Here is a 13,820-nt window from a genome sequence, read left to right on the forward strand (position 1 = left end):
TCTTGGATGAAATTGTGCAATCCATGCACTTTTGTTTAGAGAAATAACTATACACATCAGGCTTTCCTGGCTCTGAACCAAAGTTCTCATTTTATACGCTGAGGGCAAACTTCTCTGTTACTCCAAGTATCTCTTGACTTCCTGCTTTTGCATTCCAATCCCCTATGATGAAAGGGACATCTTTTTTGGTGTTAGTTCTAGAAGTTCTTATAGGTCTTCACAGAACCGTTCAACTTCAGCTTCTTCAGCATTAGTAGTTGGGTCATAGACTTGGATTACTGTGATGTTGAATGGTTTGCGTTGTAATCAAACCAAGATCATTCTGTAATTTTTGAGACTGTACACAAGTACTACATTTTGGACTTTTTGTTGACTGTGAGGGCTACTCCATTTCTTCTAAGGGATTCTTGCCCACAGAAGTAGATATAATGGTGATCTGAAATAAATTTGCCCATTAATTAAATTCTTGTTCATTAATTAAATTTGACCACATCCAGTTTACCTTGATTCATGGACCTAACATTCTATGCAATATTGTTCCTTACACATTGGACTTTACTTTCTCCACCAGACATATCCACAGCATAGTGCTGTTTCTGCTTTGGCCCAGCCTCTTCATTCTTTGTGGAGTTATTTCTCTGCTGTTCCCCAGTGGCATATTGGACACCCACCGACATGGGGGGAGGGCGGGGCTCATCATCCAATGTCGTATCCTTTTGCCTTTTCATACTGTTCATGGGGTTCTTGAGGCAAGAATATTGGAGTGGTTTACCATTGCTTAACCTTTAGAGATGTCTTTTTTCTCTGATATTTACTGATTATTGGCATTTCATCTTTTGTTTATTATCCATCTATAATCTCAGCTTATTTTCAGTGGAGGTCTTTGTCCCCTACTGCTTCATTAAAAAATGTTACTTTTATGTTACCAAGAGTATCATTTGCCTTTTAATTAATATTAATGACATTTTGTATTTATATGAGTTATTAGGCAAATCCATCTCTCAATAATAATGATAATATTTAACATTCATTGAATACTTATGATATAGACATTGTGGTAAACCCTTTATATTCCTTTTATATGTTTCACTAAACTATGCTCGTTTTATAGATGGAAGATTAGACCTAGAGATATTAGATAACTTGCCTGAAGACAAAGCTGCATCTGTGATTTTGAATGTAGGATCATCTTATTCCAAAGACCATACTTTTTAGCTACTTTATTATACTGGATAAATAATAACTGATATTTAGTTTGAATACTGTGTGCCAAAAGTTATGTTAAACACTTAAATTCCTTTAATTTCTTTAATTCTTACAACAACTCAATGAATTAGGGCCCTGTATTTTAAAAGGGAAGGAAAGTTATGACCAACCTAGATAGCATATTCAAAGGCAGAGACATTACTTTGCCAAAAAAGGTTCGTCTAGTCAAGGCTATGGTTTTTCCTGTGGTCGTGTATGGATGTGAGAGTTGGACTGTGAAGAATGCTGAGCGCCGAAGAATTGATGCTTTGGAACTGTGGTGCTGGAGAAGACTCTTGAGAGTCCCTTGGACTGCAGGGAGATCCAACCAGTCCACTCTGAAGGAGATCAGCCCTGGGATTTCTTTGGAAGAAATAATGCTAAAGCTGAAACTCCAGTACTTTGGCCACCTCATGCGAAGAGTTGACTTATTGGAAAAGACTTTGATGCTGGGAGGGATTGGGGGCAGGAGGAGAAGGGGACGACAGAGGATGAGATGGCTGGATGGCATCACTGACTCGATGGACGTGAGTCTGAGTGAACTCCGGGAGTTGGTGATGGACAGGGAGGCCTGGCGTGCTGCGATTCATGGGGTCGCAAAGAGTCGGACACGACTGAGCGACTGATCCGATCCGATTTTAAAAGGTCAGTAAATATGAGATGCAGTGACTTTCAACTGCTTGTTCAAAATTTCTGCAGTACACAGTAGAGATAGGACTGCATCTGTGAGTATAAAGAGTGGCTTGGTAATACGTCCTGCCTGCCTTTCAACATGGATATGAGGGTTAGATGAGATCCCATGTATGTAGCACTATCTAAGTAGTAAGCTCTAGGAATATGATGCATTGTTATTTTTAAAGCACTGTTTTCCCCGGGTTTTAGGCTAAATCTTGGAAATCTGTTCCTGGAAAGTAAACTGTATTTATGGAGTTTTTAAACCTTTAGTGTTTCCTTTCCTCATAATTCTTATGGAAATGAGGATCTCCAATAACCTTCTAAGTGTTAACTCAACAAATCTTTCTGCCCACTTAGCAGTCAATAAGATAATATTAAAGGACAATAACCAAATTAGAAGACCAGGTTTTAGAAGCAAATGGGAAGACAGAAAGAGAGTAGAGGGAAGAGAGGAAGGGAGGAAAGAAGAGAAAAAGAAATGTGGGGGAAGGGAGAGAGGGAGTAAGGGTAGAAAGAAGGATTTATGTTTTATATATATATAATTTCTAACTCATTCAAAAATTTACTTATTTTAACAATTTATTTATTTACATCTGCCAGTATAGAATATGGTGGTTGACCAGCCTTTTCTTTCAAAAAGAATATGTAAAATAATTATGCTCCAATTAAATAATTTAATTAATTTTTTAAAAACCTGTTTTCATGTTTCTGCCTTGATTCTTAAGAAAATACCTAAAAATTTATCGTGTGCTTTTTTTCCTAGTTTAAACTTCAGTATATTTGATTTGTGTGTGCATGTGTGTATTTAATTTTTATGGATAATATAATTCATCAGATTCAAATATCTAATTCTTGAAGATTTTTGGTAACTGAACTTTAAACTTCTTCAGTGTCAAGTTAGGGACATTAAATGTTTGTGCAATTGCTATATGTTTACTTTAGTCATCATTAGCAAACCTCATTTTTTACACAACTTTAATTTTATCATAATGTTTATCTTAGTTGCAAAAGTAAATACAGTGGTGGTTTTAAAACGAGATAGGTTTTTATTAGCTTCACTGAGTGTTTACCTAACTGTTCAGACCGCGGTTTTCACTTTCCTTGCTGCGCGATTTGATTAATGGCCCCCTGGACTTGTTCCAGAATATACTGATTATGGTCAGTACATTTCAAAGATGATTTATTAATTGTGTTTGCAACTCAAAATAATTAAGTAAAGATTGATCATATGCATTATTATAGGTTTGCCAATAAAATCAGCAATTATACTTTGAGATAAAGGTTGCCCAAATGGCCATTTTTTCACTATACAGAAAGGACAAAATATTAATATTTAAAAAATATATACAGTATCAGCCACAGTTTTGTGGCCTTTTACAGCATGATTATTAAATATGTGAGAAGCTTAGTCTAATAACATGTATTTTAAGTTCTTTTTTAACATAATTTCAAAATAATATGTTTCAATGGAGATTACATAGATGTTTAAATAAAGTATTTCCATGTTTATAACTCATTCTGGAAACAACCCTCACTACAATTCCCTCAGGCTATTACATGCATTTAGATTTCAAATTAGTGGCAGACTTGGATTTCTGTTTTTCATTTTGATATTTGGCAAATCTAATACAGTTATGTAAAGTTTAAAAATAAAATAAAATTAAAAAAAAAAAAAAATTTTAATAGGGAGCTATTATAATCCTTCTGTGTTTTAGGTAGAGGGACTTGATCACATATTTCATATATATTACGTTTCTATCCCTTGAAAGACTTTCTCCCATAAAATTTTTCTAAATTTAGCTTGACAGTAGTTATTGTTTCAGGCATTTTAAGTATTCTATCAACACAGAATAAAGTATAAATATTCATTATACCTGGTCAAAGGGGTTATTAATCAAAGGAAATGACTCCTTGTTCATAATTTATACTTTAATATTGAAAGAAATAGAGATATATTTATTTTTTCTTATTTGGCATACTATATTCAAAATTTAGGTTTTAACTGAAATTATGTAACTTAAATCATCTACTGTGATATATAACTAGATGTTAAATAGATATTTCTTTTGTATTAAAACATAAAGAAACTAAATAAAATGTTTTATCAAAATAGAATTGACGACTGTTTCATGTTCTAAGCTTGTGTGAAAGTATAAACTGCCCATGTCAAAATAAGAAAAGAGAAACTCACAAGTAATTAAGATCTTGGCAAACAGTAAAGACATCAAATATGAGAACAAGGTATAAGAAATGAACAAACAAAAAATTAAATAAATTAAACATATATAACTATTCATAAGCATTATTTCATGATTTTGTTCAGTTTTGGTAAGCAGGTTCCTCCCTATCAGGAACAGGATGTTTAAGTAAATGTGTGGGGAAAGAGTCTGGAAGATTGGGGACCAGTGACCATATTATGAGATGCATAGAATGTAGATTAAAATAGCAACGTCAACAGAATTTGGGACTCCAATGCTAAGCTGATTTACTTGAATTTATTTTATGAATGCAACAATGACTTGCTAAACATTTTGAGCTAAAGGATCACAAAATGAACTGCACTTTAGGCAATTTTTTCTGGAAACCATGCATTTGAAGGAGTGAATGTTTTCAAATTGGCAGTAAAGCTAGGATATCACAGTGGGCCAAGAAAAATTATCTGAAGAAAAAATAATGATTGTAGGTATGAGCATGGTTTAAAAAAAAAAAAAAAAAAAAAAGGATGGATTGAGTAACACTTGAGGTTGCTATCCTTTTACTAGGGAAGAACTGGGAAGCCTCATCAGCTATTGAAAGCTATTTGTTAAACACTGTCCTTATAAAAGTAAGTCATCTGTCTTACTTTAGAAATCAGCCTACCACAAAGGCTGGATAAACAAAACTTGGTGGCCGTGGGCATTGACTTCCCCAAACTGGAAAAGTTTCTTTTGTCAGGCTGGCATATTTATACACTCAAGTATATAGACATACACTACATTAATTTTATATTATTTTACTTCTTTTTTAATTCAGGTTTTAACTTAATTTTTAGCATATAGGAAAGTATTTTAATCAGTAAACTATGTCTAAATCACATTTTGAAAATGCTGTCATTCTGGAGTATGTACTGTATAGCCTCTGAAAGCCTTCCTTGATGTAGCTGGTGTTCTTGTTAACCTCAATCCCAGAGAAATATTCTTTTTGGACATATACTTTCATTTCAGTTTGAAATTATGGGATTTTTCTCGCTTAGAGATATATTCTACTTATGGACTACAGAGAAAAATCAACTTTTTCACTGCCACAATCTGTTATGGATATAGTCTTGATTTTATAAAGTGTTTTGCCTAGGGCCAAAAATATATAAGTTTTGTAGGAATTTCCAGACTATAGGGGATAAAATAGGAATTGTATTCACAAATGAATTTGGCAAACTAATGAAGTTATGAGATAATGATATAAAGGCAAACAGACTTATATATCCAGAAACCATGAAAATAATACTTCTTTATTTATTGTGGTTTCTTTTTGGTTAAGCAATAAATGGCACATATAAAGCACAGAAACTATTAAAGAAAATATTTCATTTGTTCTTAACTGCTATATGTGGGAGTAAGACAAATGAAATTCTCCATGTTCTTACTGAATAATAGCATTGTCTTTCAGTCTAAAGTATGCTTTTGGAGTCTTCATATAAACTGTTGGGAACATGCATGAGTAATTTCTAAAGGAGGAAAAAAACCCAGCCTAGGAAAGAAAATTTGCCATTATAGATTATCATTAGTTATGGCTACAGTCCTCTGTATCTTATCTCACCCTTAGTATAGTAATGGAGAACCCCTATGTGCCGAGTGCTATGCCTGGTGCTGGGGCTATAGCACCAAATAAGACAGACCAGGTACTCCCCCTGTGAGAGGATAGGATATAGTTGAAGAAATGGATCAGTAAGTAATTACAATCCAGCATGATAATGAAGCCATGTGACGTAAGAGGTTCAGGTACGTTTGGAATGCCTAACTAAATTGAATACAAATAACACAAAGTAAAAATTATTACCTTTTTTCCAGTTAACCCAGGATGGACATACAGATAAATGACCGCAAATGAGAAAATATATTACATGTAGAGTTCAAAAAATTAATCTCCAAAGTTGGGGATTTAATGCAAATCAGCCATTACCAAAAAACTCTACAACTAGCATGATACCTGGTGAGTAGTAGGTACTCTATAATCATCAAGTAAATGAAGTATAAACAGATCTCTAATGAGATACAAGAGATATTAAAGTAGATTTCACGTGGTTGAGTCTTCCTATTCTTGGTAAATGTTTCTACTGTGTACACAGTAATGACAGCCGAAATTAAGTATCATCCTGAACTCCTCCCTCTTCCTTGCACCCACATCCAGTCTAGCCGCTCATCTCATACATTCTGCATTTAAAATGTCTCTTGTTGCTTGCTTCTACTGCCACTAAGCTAGGGTAAACCACAATCATAGTTCACCTAAATACTGCAATGTGCTCATTTTTGGTCTCCCCATTTCACTTCTCCATCCTCTAATTCAACTTCAGAAAACAGAAATTTTATCTTTATACTTTTCCCCATCTCTCCCTGCTTCCTATACTTTCCCTAAACTATTCCAATGGCTTCACTCTGGAAAATTGAAACTCATTACCATGCTCTGAATGACCTTGCCCTACATCTTGAATTAATTGTGTGATTCACTCATTTGTTCAACAAAGATTTGGGGAACACAGGCATATACAGTCAGTTCTCATTCATAGTAGTTATGTTCTGTCAAGTTTCTGGGAACATGGAATTAACAAAGACTGTATCATTGGCCCAGGGAGAAACATGGGGTTAGATTCCTGGAGCCTCTGGTCATAACGTTTTTTATCAACCAGTCGATACTTAATCGGGTTTTAAATATGTTTCTGTTTAAAGACACCATATTTGATACATATTGTTGATTCATTAACATTGAACTCAGGGCCAACAGGATTTTAACTCATGCTTGAATGAAAGTTAGCAAACACATTTTTTCCTACAAGGACCATCATAGCTTTCTTGTGATTGGAAATATTAGGTAGCAAGTCAGTTCTATATTTGAGAGCCACTTCGAAAAGCAAAATCATCAATAAAAAAATGAAAAAAATAAAAGGCACTAAATACACTGCAAAAAGGACAATTATTTACAAGTATGAGAAGTAAAACTGGAAGATGCTAACCTCATTGCACTTCAGCCGGGTACATGCACTTCAGGGACTCAAATTTTTCACTGCTCGGTTCATATGCACGTCTGCTAATGACTGAGAAAACACTTAAATATTGATTTGAAGGTTGGAAATAAATTTTAGCAAGTAGGTGAATTTAGAAATACAGAACTCATGAATAATGAAGACTGACTGTAACTAGTATTTAAAGCCATGGGAACAGAGAAAATTGTGAATAAAGGATACCCAGGATTGAACACTAGAATGTTTGTTTCAAGATTTGGAGATTAGGTTCTATACACATCACCTATGAGAGAACAAGGTCTGAGGAAGAAAGACTATTACGTAGGAGGAAAATGAGGTGATTATGATTTAATAAAAGCTAAAAAATATGTTTCAAAAAGAAAGGTCAACTCTCAAATGCTGCTGAGAAATCAATAATGACAGAGACACTGCTAGGCCCTCAGGGGAGTTTTGAGACAGATGACTAACTAGAGTAGAATGAGGTAAGAATTAGATATGCAGAATATGGGAAAAACTTTGAAGGAGGTTTCCTCTGAAAGTAGACAGACAAGAAGAGAAGTAGCCAGAGAGGGCTGTTGATTGCTTATTTAATATAGGAAGTAAGAGAATATATTGTTATGCTTTTGTTAATGGCCAAGTAAGTAGAAACTATGATCTTGATGAAATTATTCAACATTTCTTTGCCTTAGTTTTTCTCTCTAAAAAGCACAGAACTTAACCAGACACAATTATCTTAATTTACTTTATATGTAGTGAAACACCATATTATAGTGATTTAGAGTATGGATTCTGAAGTCCAACTGCCTGGGTCTGTGTTATAGCTTCACAACTTACTACCTGTCAGATTGTGAATATCCCACTCAACCTTTATACACTTTGGTTTCCTTATCAGTTAAAAAAAAGGGGGGGGGGATAATAGTACTGATCTCGATTTTGAGGTATTGAGATATTGGATGTAGAATTTTTAGCACTGTGCCTGTCACAAATATTAGCACTCAGTACATGTTAACTGTTTTGCACTATTTATAATCATTTTTATTACCTCTCTCCAATATGCTGTTCTCTGTGAATTCCATATTTGTATCACTTTTCTTTTAACTCTCTGCACATACTCTCTAGTGTATACAGTATAGAAATATCTTCCACCATTTTCTATAAGACTTTTATAAACAATGATAATTTCAGGTAGTGAACCAGCAGGAAGTCCCATATTTAAAACAAGACTCTTTGGAGGAGACAGTTTTTCTAACTAAGAATTATTCAGCAAATATTTGAAGGCCTAATATTTGCCAGGCACTGTCTTAAGTGATTTAATAGTGAACAGAACAAAGTCCCTGCTTTTGTGTAGCTGAAGTCTTAGTCAAAAAAGAGAAATCTTGAACTCATCACAAATTTCTATTCTTTTCAGAGTCCTATAACTTATATTTTTGAAAGTTTAGGGAAGAAAGTTTTAAAAAACAAAAGGAAAGATTTTTGGAAGGAGACAAACATAAGAGGAAGAAGGAGAGGGAATAAAAAGGGAAGAAAAAAATGGGAGGGGAATGAGTCTCAGTATGATGATATGTAAAGTTTTAAAGTTTATTTTTCTGGTTGTCTAGAGTCTTGTGAATATCTGCCAAATCCTCCTTGGGAGATCTGTTATTAATTATTATTTTTCATGATTTAAATTTGCTGTCATTTAAAAAAAATCATCTTCTAATTTTAATCTTAAGGTTATCAGGTCAGCGGTGTTCACTAATATATTATGTGTGTGTGTGTGTGTGTGTATATATATATATATAATCTCAGAATTCAGGCCCACACTGAGAACCAGGCACCATATTATTCCTTTTTCTCAAGGAGCTGGCACCTAAGCCATATATTTAAAAAGATAATGTCTACATGCTGCTGCTGCTAAGTCACTTCAGTCATGTCCAACTCTGTGCGACCCCATAGACGGCAGCCCACCAGGCTCCCCTGTCCCTGGGATTCTCCAGGCAAGAACACTGGAGTGGGTTGCCATTTCCTCCTCCAATGCATGAAAGTGAAAAGTCAAAGTGAAGTCGCTCAGTCGTGTCCGACTCTTAGCGACTTCATGGACTGCTCCCTACCAGGCTCCTCCATCCATGGGATTTTCCAGGCAAGAGTACTGGAGTGGGGTGCCATTGCCTTCTCCGAATGTCTACATAACAGCTTTTAAAATACGATGTACACACGCTACATATAGGAAAACAGAAGGGATTTTATTTAGCCTTTTGTAATCAACTGCTGACTGACATGTTCCAGGATTATGTTTCAGTCATACTATTGTACCTTGTCTTTTCAGTGAACCTAATTTTCTTTTTATTAAGGTCACCTGAAACGTAGAAAAAATCTTGTTCCTTTTTTTCCTAATTTTTCACTTTTTAAAAAATCTTGTTTCTTTTGGCATTTATATTCTTTTACTTAATTTTCTACTGTCCTTTGAACTTTTATTTAAAGTTATATAAGTATTATAATTCTGTTATTTCAAATAATTTATAATGATAAGACACCCAATCCAGTGACTCATTCAGTCTGAATTTTAGAGATAACATAGATCACTGGTTTAGTCTAAGATTCTTAAGTTTATTTATTTATCACACTCCCATTGGATCTCAAGCAATGAAGGGAACACTAATATGGATAAAGTAGCAGATGATAATTCTTTTCTTCCTACTATTTTCTTTTTATTTGGCCCACTTGTTTTGGATAATTATTGTGTTAGTATTAGAATTGAATTTATTAGTTATCTAACACAAAACATATGGCCATGTACTCTTTACATAAATATCAATATTTTGTGTGACAGAAGTCCTACTGCTTTAAATGAAAGTTTATTCACAGCTCATGTCCACCTATTAGCCCTAGTTCTGCCTTCTATTGCTCAGTTGTGTCTGACTCTTTGCAACCCTATGGACTATACATTCCATGGAATTCTCCAGGCCAGGTAGCCTTTTCCTTGTGCAGGGGATCTTCCCAACCCAGGGATTGAAGCTAGGTCTCCTGCATTGCAGCCTGGAAAATTCCATGGACTGTATAGGCCATGGGGTCACAAAGAGTTGGACATGAATGAGCGACTTTCACTTTTCACTTTCTGCCTTCTGTTTCATATCAGATAAATAGTCTACATTAAAGTCACTCATATAGAGTGGAATTGTCTTCTAAGTGCAAATAACTTATGCACATTCAACATATACTCTCAATTCCTGTCTCCCACCATAAAAAGTGGAGGAAGAAAGAGACAGGAAAAAGCACAATTTAAATAATTCTGGGCATTCTACTCAATCAGGCCCAGTAGTAGATGTCAAATGGGAAACATATCTTCTTATCTCCTGATTTCTCATTATCCTTCCATAATATGAGCAGCACACCTAAAGATAAATCTTTTTTCATAAAACTACTAGACAGAAGGTAACTGCTTCAGAAAAAAACCATTTATCAAAATAGGAGGAATACCCTATGGTGCTGGGTTAATTAAAATTGGTATACCATGCTGGAGTATAATATTTTATGAAGGATTTTTCAGGATAATTTGATTTTCACATTAAGACCTACCATTAAAACCCAACCCCAACTAAGATATCACTCCATTTAATTTGGAGACCATTATATCCTCTGAGTTTTCTCTGCACACTAGAAGAGCCAAAGGTTATCTTCATTCCCCAAAAATAATATGGTTTTATGTGAGCAGTCTTTTGGTTGGGATTGCCTTTCACTGAATGTGTATAATTTGCCACTGTTCCATTAAGTCGTGTTCCCAGAGTCCTCTTATATTTCAAATGTGGTGCAATTCATACAGAGAATAATGGGACACCACACTTTTAATGTGGGATGTTCCCTTGCTGTTCACTCCTGCAATGCCACTATTTATTTGGAAAAGCTACTTAAAAAGATAAGTACTATGATCCTGAATTTTCTAAAGTTCAGTCGTGCATGGGCCACCATTTGGATTTACATTGTATCTGAGTTTCACCACCTACCTCACTGACTTTTGCCACTTCTTGGTAGCTCTTTCACTATGAGTTAATTATCTTTTAAATCACTTTGCTTATTAAATAAGCTTATTAAAAAAGAAGTTACACATTCTTAGATGGAGAACCAGTTTCACTTGAACATAAATATAAAATTTAATACAATATAAAGTTAATGAGTATAATAAAATATGATGGTTATTTGAAGACACCACACCTGACTATGATTCTCTCTCTATTAAAAGGCCTACCAGCCATCAGCTCTTTGACAGAGAGAAAGAAAGAGCACTGATTTTATGACGGTAGCAGCTGCTGCTGCTTCTCAGTCAGGACTCACCACATAACTGCCTTCTAAGGTCATGCCATCGAGTAAAGAGTTCCAGATAGATTAATATCCTAACTCTGATAGTTGCTATTTGATTTCAGGCAAGATACTTTATCACTCTGAGCCTCAATATTCTAATTTCTAAAATAGGGATAGTAATACACACCTCATTAAAATAAAGTGATGGATATAATATGCTAGGCACGTGGTAAATGCTCAATATAAATTACTACTGCTACTCTGTTCTTGTTCATTTTATTTTCTCCTTCTAGTGTCTGTCTAGGTTTGAATGCAAATGGTTTTCCAAGTTAATTACTTGTGATAAAATGATACTATGAAAATGTTTAGTTTATGTATTATTATGTTTGATAATTTATAATCTAATAATTTTTGTCATTGGAATTCCAGAGTAATTGTAAAGTGGCCAAAGATTAACTTAGAAGTGTTATGTGATATAATGTTTTTATCTTGCTGGCTGATACCATGTACTTTGTACATACTCAAATCATAAATACCTTTCCACACCTATTTGCTCACTACCTAGCATGAGCCAGGTGCCGATCTAGTCAAAAAGGATACAAGGCACAGCACAAAACAGCTAACGTTACGTTCTACTGGTGTGAAATAAGCAAAAAAGAAACCAGGATACATCAGATAATAATAAAGAGATAATCAGACATCCCTGCAAAGACTGGGAGAAAATAAGTAATGCAAAGGCTCGAAGGTGAGCCAAACCTGGCATGTTGAAGGAATAGAAAGCGGGTCCGGGCAGTGGGAAAGCGACGGAGTGAGGTGTAATCTAACCGTGTGGTCAGTGAAATGGATTCAGTCAGGTCATTCAGGGCTTTGAGGTGGATATTCTTTCTGTTTTATTCAGAGTAAAATGGCAGATTTTAAGGAGGGAAAGGTCATGGTTTGATGTTTGTTTTAAAGACTGTTATGACCACTATGTGGAAACTGGATGTAGAGGTGGGGGTTAGTGAAAACAGATTGGTTAGGAGGTTTTAACAGTAGTCCAGGCAAAAGTCAATCATGGCTTGGGCTATCTGGGAGCAAGAGCAAGGTGTTCTTAGACCATGGGTGTGTTTTAGCAGTAAAATTGCCAGGACTTGCTTCTAGGTTTGACTTAGAAGCATAAGGGGCAGAAGTGAATCAGGAAGATCCCTATGTTTTTAGCTTGAGAAACTAGGTGAGTGGTGCTGTTTTCAGACACAAGACTAAGAAAACAGTAGATCTGTGGAGCAGAAAAATGAAGTTCTGTTTTGGCTAGTTTATGTTTAAAATACTTAGAAGACATCAAAGCAGAGATATCAAGATATATGATTCTAGAGTTCCTGGAAGAAGTGAGGTCTGGAGATAAAGATTTGAGAGTCCTAAACATTTGGGATTTATGGCTGTCATCTTAAAGTGAGAACACTCAGTGTGGGTGAGTGTTTCTCTTCGACAATGCCTGAATGGTTCCTAATGTTAAGCTTTAAATAGCAAATGCAGTGAAAGTAAAGAGAGACGATATTGTAGTGTCAGAGCTCCAGGCTTAATTCTTTAATAGATTGTAACATCTGTGGAAAAATGAATTCAGTCCAGTTTTGATTATCTAGTTTATGATTATATCTGGATTTAGTAGCCAGATGATTACTTTCTGGGCTGTCAGTTCATCTGAACAATTTTGTTATCTATTTCTGGCAACTTTAGTATTGTATCAAAACTAAACTTTAAAATATAGTATTAGGAGAAAAGTTCCAAAAGGACATAATTACTTTATTGAAATCACACTTTAATCAAGCTGTCCTCTTCATGTACTGGATCAAAAGAATTTGTTGGGAGCCTTTAAAGTCGTAGGTTCTAACTTCACAGTCCAGCCAGGTAGGGAAAACAAAGATACATGAAACCATAATAGGCCAATTATTTGGGCAACTGTGATAGTCATTAGCTATGTTCACTAAGTATTTCCAGCTCTCTGTCATCTGGGCACATGGTAAAATTGAACTTCATGGCTATAACTGAGTGAGGCTGTGATTCTAGTTCTCACTAGCAAGATTTGCTTAAAAGTGTCATGTGTCATTTCCGAGCCAGAGAACTTTCTTTCCTTCTGCCATGGTGACTGGCTCTGTTGGTAGCTGCCCTGCCATCCAGTGTCCTGTAATGAGGACAGTACAGAGTGAAGCCCCCTGGCTGCTCCCGATGAATATATGGCACTAATGAGAAATTGAAGCTTTGTTTTTTCAAGCCACTGATTTATTGAGATATTTGCTCCTGTGGTATAACTTAACTTGTACCAACCAATAGAATACAGAGACTAGTCCACATGTAGCATATTCTTAGTACCATCACACTACTGTTTAAAAAACAGTCATAAGACAGCATCAGTTGAAAGTACAATCCCATTTCC

At 35.1% G+C, this 13,820-nt stretch overlaps 1 protein-coding gene across 11 annotated transcripts in view; it reads left to right on the plus strand.

Annotated features, from left to right (window-relative positions):
• Positions 1–13,820, plus strand: part of XRCC4 (X-ray repair cross complementing 4) — a 304,423-nt gene that overhangs the window by 204,583 nt on the left and 86,020 nt on the right. For 4 of the 11 annotated variants that reach the window (XM_055563240.1, XM_055563223.1, XM_055563225.1 and 1 more), the window contains one exon: positions 572–799. The exons of 3 other annotated variants lie outside the window; for them this stretch is intronic. In XM_055563240.1, the coding sequence (XP_055419215.1) occupies positions 572–782 (211 nt within the window). In that variant the 3' untranslated portion in view covers positions 783–799. Of the gene's footprint in view, positions 1–571; positions 800–1,111; positions 3,524–13,820 lie in introns of those variants that run through there. 4 more of the 11 variants (XM_055563215.1, XM_055563212.1, XM_055563249.1 and 1 more) reach the window with 3 other exon arrangements.

Source organism: Bubalus kerabau, chromosome 1 (assembly GCF_029407905.1).
Source record: "Bubalus kerabau isolate K-KA32 ecotype Philippines breed swamp buffalo chromosome 1, PCC_UOA_SB_1v2, whole genome shotgun sequence".
Classification (NCBI taxonomy): domain Eukaryota; kingdom Metazoa; phylum Chordata; class Mammalia; order Artiodactyla; family Bovidae; genus Bubalus; species Bubalus kerabau.